The sequence below is a fragment of the Chlorocebus sabaeus genome, chromosome 6, assembly GCF_047675955.1.
Source record: "Chlorocebus sabaeus isolate Y175 chromosome 6, mChlSab1.0.hap1, whole genome shotgun sequence".
NCBI lineage: Eukaryota > Metazoa > Chordata > Mammalia > Primates > Cercopithecidae > Chlorocebus > Chlorocebus sabaeus.
In genome coordinates this window covers 51783729-51800581 of record NC_132909.1, presented here as the reverse complement: position 1 = coordinate 51800581, position 16853 = coordinate 51783729, and the positions used below count along the sequence as shown (strand labels likewise).

At 54.4% G+C, this 16853-nt stretch overlaps 1 protein-coding gene across 2 annotated transcripts in view; it reads left to right on the top strand.

Annotated features, from left to right (window-relative positions):
• Positions 1 to 1349: 1349 nt before the first annotated feature.
• CARM1 (coactivator associated arginine methyltransferase 1) overlaps positions 1350 to 16853 on the top strand; it is a 49937-nt gene continuing 34433 nt past the window's right edge. For both annotated transcript variants that reach the window (XM_037992396.2, XM_007995261.3), the window contains exon 1: positions 1350 to 1584. In XM_037992396.2, coding sequence (XP_037848324.1) covers positions 1365 to 1584 — 220 coding nt within the window. In that variant the 5' untranslated portion in view covers positions 1350 to 1364. The remainder of the gene's footprint in view (positions 1585 to 16853) is intronic.

Sequence of the window (16853 nt, the reverse complement as noted above, 5' to 3'; positions counted from 1 at the left end):
TGAAACCCCCTCTCTACTAAAAATTAAAAAATTCCTGGGCGTGGTAAAGCATGCCTGTAGTACCAGCTACTCGGGAGGCTGAGGCAGGAGAATCACCTGAACCCAGGAGGTGGACGTTGCAGTGAGCCGAGATGGAGCCATTGCATTGCAGCCTGGGCGACAGAGCGAGACTCCGTCTCAAAAAAAGAAAAAAAAGAATGAGGCGTAAATGAGGTCTAGGGAAGAGTTAAAGCTGGGGCGCTGGGAAGTGGCCCAAGCCCACTGTATCGCCCAAAAGGGATGGAGTCACCCAAAATGAAGGGGGATGCGGAGAGAAGACGGGTTTGTGTGGTGGGAGAGGGGCCCTGCGCCTGACCCGGCTGGACTCAGCAGTGTTGGAGGAGGGGCTCAGTGGGGAGGAGGTCAAAGGATATCTTGTGCGAAAGGAGACAAACATTAAGGATTAAGAAGGGAGTGTGGGCAGAGATGATGGGGAAGGGAGGAGGATCGGTCCAATGTCGGGGAGGGGTCCTTTCAACCCGGCTCAGGTTGCGCCTGGAGGCCAGGGCTCATCGGAAATGGTCGGTGCGCGGGGCCGGGGTAAAAGGTTGGGGCCAAGGGGTGGGGGCGTGTCCCGGGCGCTGGCCACGCCTTTTCCCCCGCCCGTCCCCAGAGCGGGGCGCCTGACAAAGCGAGTCCGGGTGGGAGGGCGCGGGCAGGTACGGGGGCGGGGCCTCGTCGCGGCTGGGCCCCGCCTCCCTGCGGGCTGCCTCACAAAGCCGGGAGGGCGCGAGGGGCGGGGCCCGGTCTCAGGGGAGTGTCCATGTCGGGGCAGGGAAGCCGCATCACGAAGCGCGGCTGCTCCTGCGGGGCGGGGCCCAGGGCGTGTTCGCGCGACCGAGCACCGCCCCCGCCATCCCAGCACCGCCTCACTCGAAAGCAGCCGTTAATGAGGCGCCAGCCTGGGGGCGGGCCCAGTCCTCCGAGGGGCGTGTCCTCGCGTCCGAGCACCGCCCCCGACGTACCCTCCCGCCCCGCAGTTCCTGGGCGGTGGAGCCACCTCACAAAGCGGCGACCGTTCTCGCGGGGCGGGGCGAGGCCGGTCCCGCCCCACGGGGCGCCCTCTCGCTCGCTCACTAGCTCCCCGCGCCGAGGGCGGCCAGCAGGGGGCGCTGCGCCACGGGGCCGGGTCGCGGCGACGGTGGCGGCGGCAGCGGCGGCGGTGAGGCGGCGCGTGGCCGGCAGGCGGCGCTGCCCGGCTCGGCCTCGGCCTCGGCCTGCACGGCGGCGGCGGCGGCAGCGGCGGCGGTAGCGGCGGCGGCAGCGGCGGCGGCCTGGGCCCGGGCGCAGCGGCGGCGGCGGCGGGGCCTGGAGCCGGATCTAAGATGGCAGCGGCGGCGGCGGCGGTGGGGCCGGGCGCGGGCGGCGCGGGGCCGGCGGTCCCGGGCGGCGCGGGGCCCTGCGCGGCCGTGTCCGTGTTCCCCGGCGCCCGCCTCCTCACCATCGGCGACGCGAACGGCGAGATCCAGCGGCACGCGGAGCAGCAGGCGCTGCGCCTCGAGGTGCGCGCTGGCCCGGACGCGGCGGGCATCGCCCTCTACAGCCGTGAGTACGGGGCCCCGGGGCGGGCGCAGGGCCGGGGCTGCGCACGAGGCCGGCCCGGGGCGGGGGCCGGCGGGGAGGGGCCCTGAGCGCGGGGGCCTGGCGTGGGGTCCCTGGGGCCGAGCCGGTGGCCCGCAGGGAGGGAGCGTGGAGGGTCGGTGCCAGGGGACAGAGAAAAGAGGGCGTGCTTGGTGGCTGGAGGGGCGAGGTGCCCAGAGTGAGCAGGGAAGCGCGAAATGGGGAGTGAGGGGCCAGAGATTTGGGAGGGATGGGTGGGCAGGAAGTGGGGGGCTCTGAGTGGAAGGGGAATTTGGAGGACACCAGGCGTGGGGGCTTAAGCGTGGGGGAGGGAGGCCCGGGGTGCGGGAGAGGTGGGTGCCTCGGGGGCGGGTGTGGCCGCCTCTGCAGGGAGGAGGGTGGGGCGTGGGCGGCCCGGGATCCCTCTGGGGACCCCCTGGATAGCTCGGGACGGTCGGAAAGTGTTCGCTGGTCTGGGGCGCCCGGTAGGACCGAGTTCCACCGCTGTGCGAGGCGTGGTGTTCAGGACCCCTGAGTGGGAAACTTCGGGACCTGGGGAGAGGGCCTATGCGAGGACGGTGGGAGACGCAGGATGAGCTCCTCGTGGAAACGTGGACGGGACGGGCCCCTTCCTGATGCCGGGCTTCGAAGCAAGGGGTAACAGCCTCCTCCCGTCTTCTTTTGGGGGATGTGAGAAGCTGGTTACATTTTCCGAAGCTGCTTTCAAAACTGACATTTCACTATGGGGGAAAGAAAATCACAAATGTGTTTGCCAGCACCCCCCACCCCCGCTCCCAGTCTTTGTAGTTCATTCTTCTTGTTACTCCTTTTCTTATCTGTTTTCTTTGATTCCTAGTTCACATTTTGCTACTCTGTGTCATTTGGCTTTGTCTCTCGGAGCTTCTTGCACTGATGCCCCGGGGAACCCCTCAGGAGGCCTCTAGCTGGCTTGGGTCCTGTGTGAATTTTTTGCCACTTTGGGAACAGCCCGATTAAAGGAAAGCCCGAGGAGCAGTCCGTTCACACTGGGTTTTCCCTGCACCTCGACTTTGAAAACGTGGACTGAAGGAGTTGTGTCTGCCACCCGAGGGTGCCATCCCTTTTTGCTGGGGCAGAACCTGGGTCTTCTTGGCCCAGATGAGGAGAGGGCAAGGAGGGTATTTCAGAGTTCTAGGCAGACACTCAGCTCAGCAGAACCCCAGATCATAAGCAAAACCTATTCACTGGGCAAGCATTGGTAGCCAACTCTGTCCTGAACAGAACAAAGTGGTGCAGCGTTTCTAAAACTAGGGTCCCAGGGCTTAGCCTCAAAGGAGTTCCGGGAGAGTTGGCTATCATTTTAAAATAAAGCTTTAAAAAATTTTTTTAGGACCAAGCGCGGTGGCTCAGCACTTTGGGAAGCTACGGTGGGAGGATCACTTGAGGTCAGGAGTTCGAGACCAGCTTGGCCAACATGGTGAAACCCAGTCTCTACTAAAAATACAAAACTTAGCCAGGCATGGTGGCATGTAGTCCCAGCTACTTGGGAGGCAGAGGCAGGAGAATCACTTGAACCTGGGAGGCGGAGGTTGCAATGAGCTGAGATCATGCTATTGCACTCCAGCCTGGGAGACAGAGCAAGACTCCGTCTCAAAAAAAAAATTTTTTTTAGGAACAATTTTGGTTTTATAGAGGTAACTGAAACATTTTTTGTTATTAGAGACAAGGTTTCGCTATGTCACTGTGTTGCCCAGGCTGCTCTCCAACTTCTGAGCTCAAGTGATCTTCCTGCCTCCCGGAATGCTGGGATTACAGGTGTGAGCCACCCCACCTGACCAGAAGCATTCATAAAAAGGAGAAAGTCCACATTCCTCAGAGATCCTCAGTCCCAGATGATATATCTTTAGGGGTCTGAAAGAATTTTTTTCCCACTTTTTCCTTTTTTTCTTTCTTTTTTTTTTTTTTTTTGAGACAAGGCCTCACTCCATTGCTAAGACTGGAGTGCTGTGGTACAGTCTCAGCTCACTGCAGCCTTGACCTCCAGGGCTCAAGTGATCCTCATACCTCAGCCTCCCCAATAGCTGGGACCACAGGCGTGTGCCACACCCAGCTAATCTTTCGTAGTTTTTGTAGAGAAACGGTTTTCACTGTGTTGGCCAGGCCAGTATCAAACTCCTGGGCTCAAGTGATCCTCCCTCCTTGGCCTCCCATAGTCCTGGAATTACAGGCATCAGCCACCACACCGCCCCTCTTTATCCTTAAGTAACATTGGCATGGAGATAAAAAGCATGGGTTCTTGGCCAGGCGTGGTGGCTCACACCTATAATCCCAGCACTTTGAGAGGTTGAGGCAGGCGAATCACTTGAGGTCAAGAGATTGAGACCAGCTTGGCCAACATGGCAAAACCTCGTCTCTACTAAAAATACAAAAATTAGCCAGATGTGCTGGTCCCTGCGCCTGTGGTCCCAGCTACTCCAGAGGCTGAGGTGGGAGGATCGCTTGAACCAGGGAAGCAGAGGTTACAGTGAACTGAGATCGCACCATTGCATGTCAGCCTGGGTGACAGAGCGAGATCCTGTCTCAAAAAAAAAAAAAAAAGCATGAGTTCTGGAGTTGGAGGTGATCGGTGCTGGGTGTATTAATTTCCCATGGCTGCCATGACAAATTATGACACATTTATGGTTTAAGACAACAGGAATGGAGTCTCTCTCAGTTCATGGCCAGAACTCTGAAATCACGGTACTAGCAGGGCCACACTCCCTGGGGAGGTTCTACGGGAAAATCCTTGCGTCTTCCAGATTCCAGTGGCTCCAACTGTTGCTTGATTTGCTTCAAAAAAAACTCCAGTCTCTGCCTGTATCTTCACTCCTGTGTCTTGTGTCCTCTTCTTTCCTTTTTTTTTTTTTTTTTTTTGAGACGGAATCTTACTCTGTCACCCAGGCTGGAGTGCAGTGGTGCGACCTCGGCTCACTGCAAGCTCTGCCTCCCGGGTTCACATCATTCTCCTGCCTCAGCCTCCCAAGTAGCTGGGACCACGGGTGCCCGCCACCACGCACAGCTAATTTTTTGTATTTTTAGTAGAAATGGGGTTTCACTGTGCTAGCCAGGACGGTCTGGATCTCCTGACCTCGTGATCCACCCACCTCGGCCTCTCAAAGTGCTGGGATTACAGGCGTGAGCCACCGTGCCCGGTCCTTTTTCTTTTTAAGTGAGATGGAGTCTCACTCTGTTATAGGCTGGTCTCGAACTCCTAGGCTCAAGTGATCCTCCCACCTCAGCTGTTCTTTTCTTTTTTTTTTCTTTCTTTTTTTGAGACGGAGTCTGGCTCTGTTGCCCAGGCTGGAATGCAGTTGCGCGAGCTTGGCTCACTGCAAGCTCCGTCTCCTGGGTTCACGCCATTCTCCTGCCTCAGCCTCCTGAGTAGCTGGGACTACAGGCGCCCGCCACCACGCCCGGCTAATTCTTTGTATTTTTAGTAGAGAGGGCATTTCACCGTGTTAGCCAGGATGGTCTTGATCTCCTGACCTTGTGATCCGCCCACCTTGGCCTCCCAGAGTGCTGGGATTACAGGCATGAGCCACTGCGCCTGGCCCCAGCTGTTCTTTTCTTATAAGGATGCTGGGGATTGGATTTAGGGCCCACTTATATCTAGGATGATCTCATCTCAAGATACTTATCTGCAAAGACCCTATTTCCTAATAAGGTCACCTTCACAGATTCCAGGGGTTACAACTTGGATGTCTGTCTTTTTTCTTTTTTCTTTTTCTTTTTCTTTTTTTTTTTTTTTTTTTTTTGAGATGGAATTTTGCTCTTGTTGCCCAGGCTGGGGTGCAGTGGCACAATCTCGGCTCACTGCAACCTCCACCTCCCAGATTCGAGTGATTCGCCTGCCTTGGCCTCCCAAAGTCCTGGGATTACAGGGATTAGAGGCATGCACCACCATGCACAGTTAATTTTTTTTTGTATTTTTAGTAGAGACAGGGTTTCTCCATGTTGGTCAGGCTGGTCTTGAACTCCTGACCTCAGGTGATCCGCCCACCTCAGCCTCCCAAAGTGCTGGGATTACAGGCGTGAGCCACTGCCACCAGCCTTACACATGGCTGATTTTTAAGTTTCTTCTAGCGATGGGGTCTCACTATTTTGCCCAAGCTGGTCTTGAACTCCTGGGCTCAAGCAGTCCTCCTGCCTTGGCCTCCCAAAGTGCTAGGATTACAGACGTGAGCCACGGTGCCTAGCCAATAAACATTTGTGTCCATGTTACTGACAGCAGTGTTCATTGGTGTGGCATGGGAATGAGCTAGCTTTTCTAGAAGGAGCCCCGTTGCTCCAGGGCTGCCCCACTGTCTTGGCTCACCGGCCATGGGAGGGACTCCTGTACCTAACATAGGAGGTCCAGGAGAGGCATGTGAGGAGGAGGACTTCCAGCCCCGTTCCTTGATGTCTGCACCCTCCAGGGGAAGGGTGACAGCTGCAGAAGGGCCTGTATCAGTCACTCTGTAGTGAACAGTTACCCTACCCAGCCCTTCTTGCCATCTGAAGTCACCCTGGCCTACGTCCATGAGATTGGCCAAATGGCAGCTACCAACACCAGGCCATTTTCCCTGGGCAGAGGGGGAGGCCCTTTGGCGTGTTCTTCCTGGGCTTCAGGAAGCTTTGGCATGGCCTCTGGAGTTCCTGGGCATAGGCAGCCCTCCCTTGGAAAGGAGGCAGTTTCTCAGGGAGGGGTGCCGGGAAAGAGAACAGAACAAACTCTCGCTTCCCCAGCCCCGTGGCGCTCTTTCTGGAAATGACTGTGTTAGTTTTCTTTCTTGGTCAGCACGAGTCAGTGTGGCCGGTTCTCTGGACTCTCCCATCCCCTTGGCTAAGAAGCTTACACAGCAGCCTGGGCTCTGTCAGGGGTCAACTTCAGTTTGTGGGGGGCTGCCAGGGGGTGGAAAGTTCAGAGAAAAACCCTTTGTCTAAAGAAGGTGAAGAATGGCCTGCTGTCACTGAACCGAGGGCCCTTGTGACTTCCTTTGGTTACACTCCTGGGATCCCCCTGGCAGCTGGGGGACAGAGAAAGTTAGTAACCCCAGAAAGGCATTTGTGTTTCAGCGGTGCCTACATGTTGCTAATGGATATTGTCATTTATTGAGCATTTACCGTGTACCAGACTGTGCATAAACTTGTGCTGACTCCAAATGCTTGACCTTGGGGGCAGCTAGGGAAAGGGCAGTGGTGTAAATTAGGCCTATGGGCCAAATTGAGCCTGCGGCCCATTTTTAATCTGTGTTTGTATTTTATTATTGAGACAGAGTCTCACTGTGTTGCCCAGGCTGGAGTGCAATGGCATGGTCTTGGCTCACTGAAACCTCCACCTCCCAGGTCCAAACGATTCTCATGCCTCAGCCTCCTGAGTAGCTGGGATTACAAGCCTGTGCCACCACGCCTGGCTAATTTTTGTATTTTTAGTAGAGATGGGGTTTCACCATCTTGGCCAGGCTGGCCTCAAACTCCTGACCTCAAGTAATCTGCCTGCCTCAGCCTCCCCAAATGCTGGGATGGGATTACAGGTGCGAGCCACCACTCCCAGCCTGTATTTATTTATTTATTTATTTTGAGATGGAGTCTTGCTCTGTCGCCCAGGCTGGAATGCAGTGGCACGATCTCAGCTCACTGCAACCTCTGCCTCCCAGGTTCAAGCGATTCTCCTGTCTCAGCCTCCCGATTAGCTGGGATTACAGGCGCATGCTGCCATGCCCAGCTAATTTTTTGTATTTTAGTAGCTCACTGCAGCCTCTGACTCCTGGGCTCAAGTGATCCTCTGGCCTCAGCCTCCCAAGTAGCTGGGACTACAAGCACATGCCACCACCCTTGGCTAATTTAAGCAGTTGCCTTAATTGGCTAAATTAAGACAGGGTCTTGCTGTGTTTCCCAGGCTGGCCCTGAACCCCTGACCTCAAACCATCCTCCTCCTGCCTGAGCCTCAGAAGTAGCTGGGATTATAGTCACGAACCACTGTGCCCAGTGTGGCCTATTTTTATACAAAGCTAAGAAAGGCATTTACGTTTTTTGAGAGATTGATTTGGGAAAAGAAAAACTAAAACCCAATCCACAAACAACGATATTCAATTGAGACCACAGTGTTCTGCAAAACCTGAAATATTTACTCACTAGCCCAAGGCAGGGAAAGCTTGTAGCCCCCTGGGTTAAATGAATGAGGCAGGCAGGAGTTGGGGTCTGTGGGGAGCTTGGCCCCAACCAAAAGAGAAAGCAGAACATCCTTTGTTTGGGGTGCGAAGGGTCCCACTCGCTCAGGCCGAATAGAGCACACTTCTGAACCGTGTGAGCCCCTTGTGCCAGTTGTGGCGCTTACTGTATGTTACCACTTATTCCAAAAAGAGTTCTGCGAGGTCAGAGATGCCAACCCCATTTTACTAGTGGAAAAACAGAAATGAAAGAACTTGACTGGCCAAAGTGATGTGGTTGGCAGGCAGCGGAGATGGCTTTGCCATTCAGGGCGACTGGATGCCCACCTGAACTGCATATATAAGTGGGTCAGTGACTGGAAAGGTGATCAGGATTCAGTTTATCTGTTCACCACAAAGACCCAAAGTAGCAAAGGCTTAAACACGATGACATTTTATTTTCTGTGCTCTCATGCTAAAGTGTGAAGATTGGCAGGTGCCAGAGTCTCCTGGGCTCCTGGAAGTTCCCAGATCCAGGTCCTCCACTTTTTTTTTTTTTTTTTTAAGGTGGTGTCTCGCTCTGTCCACTCTGTCTTATTGTCCAGGCTGAAGTGCAGTGGCACGATCTCAGCTCACTGCAACCTCTGCCTCCCGAGTTCAAGCGATTCTCCTGCCTCCGCCACCCAGGTAGCTGGGACTACAGGCACGTGCCACCACGCCTGGCTAATTTTTGTATTTTTAGTAGAGACGGGGTATCGCCATGTTGGCCATGCTGTTCTCAAACTCCTGACCTCAGGCAGTCCACCCACCTCGGCTTCCCAAAGTGCTAGGATTACAGGCCACTGCCCCGGGCCATCCTCCACCATTCTTAAGGTGAGGTCTTGTCCTCATGTTTCAGCATAGCTGCTGGAGTCCTGCCATTACACCCTGGCTTCCAGACAGCAGGACACAGGAAGGGACAAAGGAGAAAGGGTGCAAAGGTCACATCCAGGTGTTTAAGAAAGGTTCCCGGTAGCTGATTCAAGGTGGTTCTGCTTTCATTTTGTTGGCTAGAATGTAGTCACATGACCACTGCCAGTTGCAAGGGATCCTGGGAAATGTAGTTTTCAGTCTGAGCGGCCATGTGCTCAGCTGAATTTAGGGTTCCAGTTTCCATGGACAAAGGGAGAACATACGGGGAGTCACCTTGGCCACAGTGGGTAGGATCTGGACCTGGCCAGAATGTTGGGAAGGACGTTTCTGGAGAGGTTATGGAGAGGTGCTCGAGTGGGCCAGGGCTGGAGACAGCCACCTGGCTTGGAGCACAGGGTCCCCTGTGAGGAGTGTAGGGGCTATAAGTAGAAACAGGGCTGGGTCTAAATCGAGGATTTTTTTGTTTTTTTTTTGGAGATGGATTCCCACCCTGTCACCCAGGCTGGAGTGCAGGGGCTTAATCTCGTGTCACTGCAACCTCTAGCCTCCCAGGTTCAAACCATTCTCCTGCCTCGGACTCCCGAGTAGCTAGGATTACAAGTGCGTGCAACCACACCCAGATAATTTTTGTATTTTTAGTAGACATGGGGGTCTCACCCTTTTGGCCAGGCTGGTCTTGAACTTAAGTGATCCGCCCACCTTGGCCTCCCAAAGTCCTGGGATTACCAGCATGAGCCACTGCGCCTGGCCTCAGGTGAAATCTTAATGGAAAGTGACCAGTGCTGTGAGCAGCTCCTGGTCACCACGCGCTGGCCCTCTGTGTGGGGGGTCTGGATGAGATGGGAGGGCAAGGCCTTTCAACAGAAGCTGGAGTGTGGTGTGAACTTGCTGATGACTTTGAGATGCCAGGCCTCACACACCTCAGAGCAGGTTGGATTTAGCAGGTGGAGAGGCTCAGGAAGATCTGTGGCAGCTGTGTCTCCTTTCTGCCGAAACCTGCTCTGCTTCTAAGGTCTGCTAGAGAACCTGGGAGGTGGTGAGTTTGCAGAGACATCCGGGGAGGCAGCCACGTAAGCAGGGGCAGGATGGAGGGCACACCTGGCTGCTCGAGGTGGCGAGTTGAGGCTGGGAGGGGCTTCCATCAGTTCTGTCAGCTCAGAGCTAGCATTTTTTTCTTCTTCTTTTGAGACAGGGTCTTGCTGTGTCATCCAGGCTGGAGTGCAGTGACATGATCATAGCTCACTGCAGCCTTGAACACCCAGCCTCAAGGGATTCTCCCACTCTCAGCCTCTCTACAGGCTGGGACCACAGGCGTGCATCACTGTGCCTGGCTAATTTTTTTTTTTTTTTTTTTTTATAGAGACAGGGTGTCACTATGTTGCTCAGGCTGATGTGAAACTCCTGGGCTCAAGCGATTCTCCTACCTTGGCCCCCAGAAAGCTGGGATTACAGCTGTGAGTCATGGCACCTGCGGCTCCAGAGCTCAGATTCTTAATCTGGTCTGTGGGTGGCCCCTGGGGGAGGTCCCATGAGCCCTTCACAATTGGACACAGTTTTGCAAAGGGGTAAAAGGACAAGAATCGGTGGCTGTGACCTTGGATGAGCCTCTGAGCTTCACTTTCCCTCCCTGAAAGGGGGTGACAGTGGCACCTCCCTGGAGGTTTCCATGGAGGGGAGGAAACACATGTAAGATGCTTCACCCCAGTTGGGCACAGAGGCTCGTGCCTGTAATCCCAGACTTTGGGAGGCCGAGGCAGGAGGGTGGTTTGAGTCCAGGAATTTACCACCAGCCAGGGCAACACAGTGAAACTGTATCTCTTAAAAAATAATTTAAGAAACTGTAGCCGGCATGGTGGCACATGCCTGTAATCCCAGCTACTCCAGAGACTGAGGCAGGAGGATTGCTTGAGCCCAGGAGCTTGAGGCTACAGTGAGCCGTAATCGCACCACTGCACTCCATCCCCGGAAACAGAGCAAGGCCTTGTCTCTAAAAAAAAAATGCTTCTTGCTTGATGATTTATGATATATAAAAAGGAAGAAAAAGGGCCGGGCGCGGTGGCTCACGCCTGTAATCCCAGCACTTTGGGAGGCCGAGACGGGTGGATCACGAGGTCAGGAGATCAAGACCATCCTGGCTAATGCGGTGAAACCCTGTCTCTACTAAAAATACAAAAAATTAGCCGGGCGTGGCGGTGGGCGCCTGTAGTCCCAGCTACTCGGGAGGCTGAGGCAGGAGAATGGCGTGAACCCTGGAGGCGGAGCTTGCAGTGAGCCGAGATCGCGCCACTGCACTCCAGCCTGGGCGACTGAGTGAGACTCCGTCTCAGAAAAAAAAAAGAAGAAAAAAAAGAAAAGCTTTGCCCTGAGTGCCTGGCCCCAAGTAAGCGCTCTTTAAACTGACCATGGTATAGCTGTGGATTCTCTGCACATTTTTCTGTGCAGAACCTTCCCTGATTGCAGTCAGCTTCTCAGAGGGATCTGTGACTGAGAAACGGTACCAGTCCCTGGAGGACAGCACCATATTAGGGAGTGAAGACTGCCCCGGCTGGTAAGGGATTGGGGGACTCTGTGCAGGACCGGGACACCTCTCTGGGGACAGGTGAGAAGCTTTGAAAGGGCAGGAAGGAGAGGTCAGCAAGGTCAGATGCTGTGAGGGATCAGAGTGGGAGCCAAGGGGCGGTCACTAGATTTCTGATCAGGAGGTCATAGGTGACCTCAGAGAGCAGCCTCCTGGAGGGCTGGGGTGGGGGAGGGGCCAGCCAGATGGCAGGTCTTGGGTGAGGTGACAGTGGAGCTGCAGAGAAAGCAGGGGGGACGGTGACCTTTCCCAGCCCACTGAGACCCACCCTTTCAGTCATTCAGCCAGAAACATGCAGCGAAAGTGGACTCGCTGGTCTCCATAGCGTGGTAGCTCCCATCCAACCAGCTTTAAATGGTCAGCAGAAATTCACCGAGCATCTGCTGTGCACCAGTTACTGTTTTAGGAGCCCGGGGACGTGGTGACACCCAAGATAAACACAAGGTCCCACATTTGCGGGCCTGGGGACATTGCATGAGGAGCGCTAAATCAGCAATCACTTAAAGTGAGCTGAGGGACTCCAGGATGCTGGAGGAGGGGCTCTGCTTAGAGGGAGGCTGAGGGCACAGTGGTGCTTGTGGTAAGAGCACTAGCAGGGGCCAGCTGGCAAGTCCTGACCCACTCCTTAGCATCCCGATGACCACTTTGTGCCTCAGTTTCCTTGGCTATCAGTTGTGGATCTTGACAGTCTACCTCAGAGGGTTGCTGTGAGTGGTGAGCTGATAGAAGTAAAGTGCTTAAAATAGCGTTTGGCGCTGCAGGAGGGAAGACCTGCTCTGGGAATGAACTTGTGGGCCTGGCATGGCCAAGGGCACGCAGTGAGGGGGATGGGGAGGCAAGGGACGCCTGTGATGGAGGCTGGGCTCCAGCCGTGCTCTGGCCCGCTGTGCTTTCCTGGCAGGGCGATCATGGGCAAATGCCTCAGTGTCCCCGAACCCCAGCTTCCTTATTGGTGGGAGGATTCGGTGAGTGGCTTCCCCGATGAAAAGCCAGAGTAGACATCTGCCTGGACTGTATGTGCCCAAGTCAGACACAGCACCCCAGTCTCCAGCGCACTCTCAGTCTTTTTTTTTTTTTTTTCCTTTTTTTTTTTGAGACAGAGTCTCGCTCTGTCATCCAGGCTGGAGTGTGGTGGTGCAATCTCGGCTCACTGCAAACTCCGCCTCCAGGGTTCACGCCATTCTCCTGCCTCAGCCTCCCGAGTAGCTGGGACTACAGTTGCCTGCCACCACGCCCAGCTAATTTTTTTTGTATTTTTAATAGAGACAGGGTTTCCCTATGTTAGCCAGGATGGTCTCGATCTCCTGACCTTGTGATCCACCCTCCTCGGCCTCCCAAAGTGCTGGGATCACAGGCGTGAGACACCGCGCCTAGCCTAGTGGAGCGATTTCTGCTCACTGCAACCTCCACCTCCTGGGTTCAAGCGATTCTCGTGCCTCAGCCTCCCGAGTCGCTGGGACTACAGGCGTGTGACACCATGCCCGGCTAATTTTTGTGTTTTTAGTAGAGACGGGGTTTCACCATGTTAGCCAGGCTAGCCTCGAACTCCTGACCTCAAGTGGATCCGCCTGTCTTGGCCTCCCAAAGTGCTGGGATTACAGACATGAGCCACCACGCCCGACCTCAGTCTTGGGGAGCAGAGAGAAGGCAGACAGAGAACCCCATCTCCTCTGCTGGGGAAGTGGCCCAGGGAAAAATTGAAGAGAATGGCAGCTAAGGAGAGGTAGGGGAGAGGTTGGCCTGGTCAGAGAGAGGTGAGCTGCAAAGGTGGGGGACCCAGGGGCCTGCAGGGTCTCTGTGGTCAGCCCTGCTGCTCTCTGCCTTTCCTGGCTGGAATGCGGTCCCTGGCTGCCCAGCACTCTCTGGGTTAGAGGCTGCAGGCGGTCCTGATTAGCATACATGGGAGCCCCACCTTGGCGTGACCTTGCGACCTTGTCCAAGAAACTGTGGTTCTTCCTTCAGTTTCCTGCCGTTAAATGGAGGGGGCTTTCGAGGATTGGCCCATACCCAACATAGGTGAATCCCTGGTCTCCTAAGCCTGCTATGTGGCCTGGAAGAGAAGATGTATCCCAGGGCGGCCAGCTGTTGGGGTAGATAGGACACAGACTAGCCTTGGGAATCCTGCCCGAGTACCCCTCATCCCAGTGATTGAGGAGGAGTCCCTTTCCCCCGTTTATCTGTCCCAGGGGCCTTCTCAGGCACCTTGCGGATCTGCTTCCTGATCTCACTCTAGTGACCTGCTTGGGGAGCTTCACGATTCAGTCTCAAGAGTTGTGCAGGGTGGACTCTCAGCAGCCTCCAGATCTGCCCAGAAAATCCACGGTGCCTACCCTGCCACTTTTTTGTCTGGTTTAAGAGACAGGGTCTTGCTGTGTTCCCCAGGCTGGAGTGCACTGATGTGATCATAGCTCACTGTTAGCCTTTAAATCCTGGGCTCAAGCAATCCTCCTGCCTCAGCCTCCCGAGTAGCTGGGGCTACAAGTATGCGCCACCACAGCTGGCTAATATTTTTAAAAAATTGGCTGGGTGTGGTGGCTCACACCTATAATCCCAGCACTTTGGGAGGCTGAGGCAGGTGAATCCCTTGTGGTCAGGAGTTCAAGACCAGCCTGGCCAACATGGTGAAACCCCCGCCTCTACTAAAAATACAAAAATTAGCTGGGTATGGTGGCATGTGCCTATAATCCCAGCTACTCGGGAGGCTGAGGCAGGAGAATCTCTTGAACCCAGGAGATGGAGGTTGTGGTGACCCGAGATCACGCCATTGCACTCCAGCCTGGGCAACAAGAGCAAAACTCCATCTCAAAAAAAAAAAAAATGTAGAGATGGGGTCTCCGTATGTTGTCCAGGCTGGTCTCAAACTCCTGGACATAAGCAATCCTCCCCTCTTTGGCCTCCCAAAGATCTAGGATTACAGGCCTGAGTCACTGTGCCCAGCCTAGCCTGCTGCTTTGACACTACACGACTATGACTTTTGGTTGAGGAATCTGGAGTCCGCAATTGCCCCCCTCACCCTGTACCTGCCTTTTGTTCCCTGAAAAACAGTTAAATGAAGGAAATGGAGAACAGGCCTAACCCAGGACTGAAGCAGTTGGGTCTGGAGATTCTGGGCCCCTCCTGTGTCTCCTCTGGTATAGATTCTCTGCATCACTTCTTTATTTTATTGTTTTATTTTTATTATTATTATTTTTTTGAGACAGAGTCTTGCTCTGTCCCCCAGGCTAGAGTGCAGTAGCATGATCTTGGCTCACTGCAACCTCCACCTCCCAGGTTCAAGTGATTCTCCTGCCTGAGCCTCCCAAGTAGCTGGGATCACAGACACGCACCACCACGCCTGCCTAATTTTTGGATTTTTAGTAGAGATAGGGTTTCACCATGTTGGCCAGGCTGGTCTCAAACTCCTGACCTCAGATGATCCACCCGCCTTGGCCTTCCAAAGTGCTGGGATTACAGACGTGAGCCACCACGCCCGGCCGCTTATTTATTTTAATCATTGTTTAGTCAGTACACACAGACGCCCAGGCCTTAGTTGTTCTGTTTGAGGCTTCTGACAATTACGGACACTCACGTCACCACCACCCAAAACCAGACATGGAACTTGTTCCCCTCTGGGTAGGTTTTGTTCAGTGGGACAGCCCCTCTTTCCCTGTCTGTTCCTCTCATCGTTTGTCCCCTGCTGCCAGGCGGGGCATTCTTGTAAACAGGTCCAGACTTGTTTGGGGGTCTCTGTGCCCCCCAACCCCTGCCAGGAGAACCCCCTTTTATTCTTCCTTTTTGTCTGTCTCTTTAAAGCTATTCATTAGCCTTGGCAGGCGCGGGTCTGAGCTGTTTTTCTTTTAAGTCGTTGGCAGGTCTTTCTCCCGCTAATTGTGTTCTCGGAGCCGGGGTTCATTTTGCCGGATGTGTTACACATGTGCAAGCATAGTGGTTTTACGTATAGAAAACCTGCCTGGCGGTGTGGGCATGGGTGCTCCTCCTGGCGAGGACTGCCCCTGGCCAATCAGTGCTCTCATGAAAGCGGGATGCTCTTGTTACCCATCCTGGGCTGGGGGCATTTGAATAAATAAAGACTGGGGGGCCTCGTGCAGACTGAGGAGGGACATTCCAGAGAATTTGCCACATTCTTCCTTGAACAGGACAGGAAGGCGAAGATAGGCTGGAGCTTCCAGATTTCCATCCTGTGCCCTTGAGGGACCCTCTGAAGGAGCCTGGCTCTGCCTCTGAGCCCTGGAGCCCCTAGATAGGGGGTGATGGGATGCTCGGTTCTTAGTCCCCCTCACACACTCCAAGTCCTGCTTATTGGTGCTACCAGGCACTACCATAGCTAACGTTTGCTGAGCACGAGTGACAAGCCAGGCAGGCCTGGTTCCAGGAGCTTCATGTCCACTGACTGGTTTTGCTATCAGGACAGCTCCCCACAGGGAGCCGCAGCAGCTACAGCTCACTCCCTCATTTATTTATTTATTTATTTATTTATTTCTCTCTCTGTCTCTCTCTCTTTCTTTCTTTCCTTCCTTTCTTTCCTTTCTTTTTTTTTTTTTTTTTTGAGACAGGGTCTTGCTGTGTTGCCCAGGCTGGAGTGCAGTGGTGTGAACACAGCTCACTGCAACCTCAACCTCCCAGCCTGTAGCTGGGATTACAGGCGTGAGCCACTGTGCCCGGCCTAATTTTGGTATTTCTTGTAGAGATGGGGTCTCACTGTGTTGCCTAGGATGCTCTCCAACTCCTGGGCTCACGCAGTCCTCCCACCTCGACCACCTAAAGTGCTGGGATTACAGATATGAGTCATCATGCCCCGCCCACTCCCTCATTTTTATCTTTTATCTTTTTTTAATCTTTTTTTTTTTTTTTTTTTTTTTTTTTGTTTAGAGATGAGGGCCGGGCGCAATGGCTCACACCTGTAATCCCAGCACTTTGGGAGGCCGAGGCAGGTGGATCACAAGGTTGGGAGTTCAAGACCAGCCTGGCCAAGATGGTGAAACCCCATCTCTACTAAAAAAATACAAAAAAATTTAGCCAGGTGCAGTGGCAGGCACCTGTAATCCCAGCTACTCGGGAGTCTGAGGCAGGAGAATCACTTAAACCCGGGCGGCGGAGGTTGCAGTGAGCCAAGATTGCTCCACTGCACTCCAGCCTGGGTGATAGAATGAGATTCCATCTCAAAAGAATAAAGAAAGAAAGAAAGAAAGAAAAAGAAAAAAATATATATATGGGGTCACAATATTTTGCCCAGGCTGGTCTCAAATTCCTGGCTTCAAATGATCCTCATCCCTCAGTGTCCCGAGGAGCTGGGACTCCAGGGGGGCACCACCATGCCCAGCTCACTCCCTAATTTTTATAAGAGGAAACTGAGGCACTAAAAGTTTGGTGGCAGAGTTGGGATGTGAACCCCGGTTTGGCCCTGAGCCTTTCACTTGGCCATCAGCCCTGCAGCCCCTCCTGCCACTTCTCCCAGTCTCTGACTCCTCCACAGGGCAGCACAAGGCCATGGAGGAAGTGCCTGTCCAAGGCTCACCCCTGCTCCTGGTCCTTGTCCTGTGTCACCGTGTTGGCCATGGCGACCTCTTCCAGAGCTCACCAAAGCCAGTCTCCCGTCTGCCCTGGTTCCTGCCTTGTGT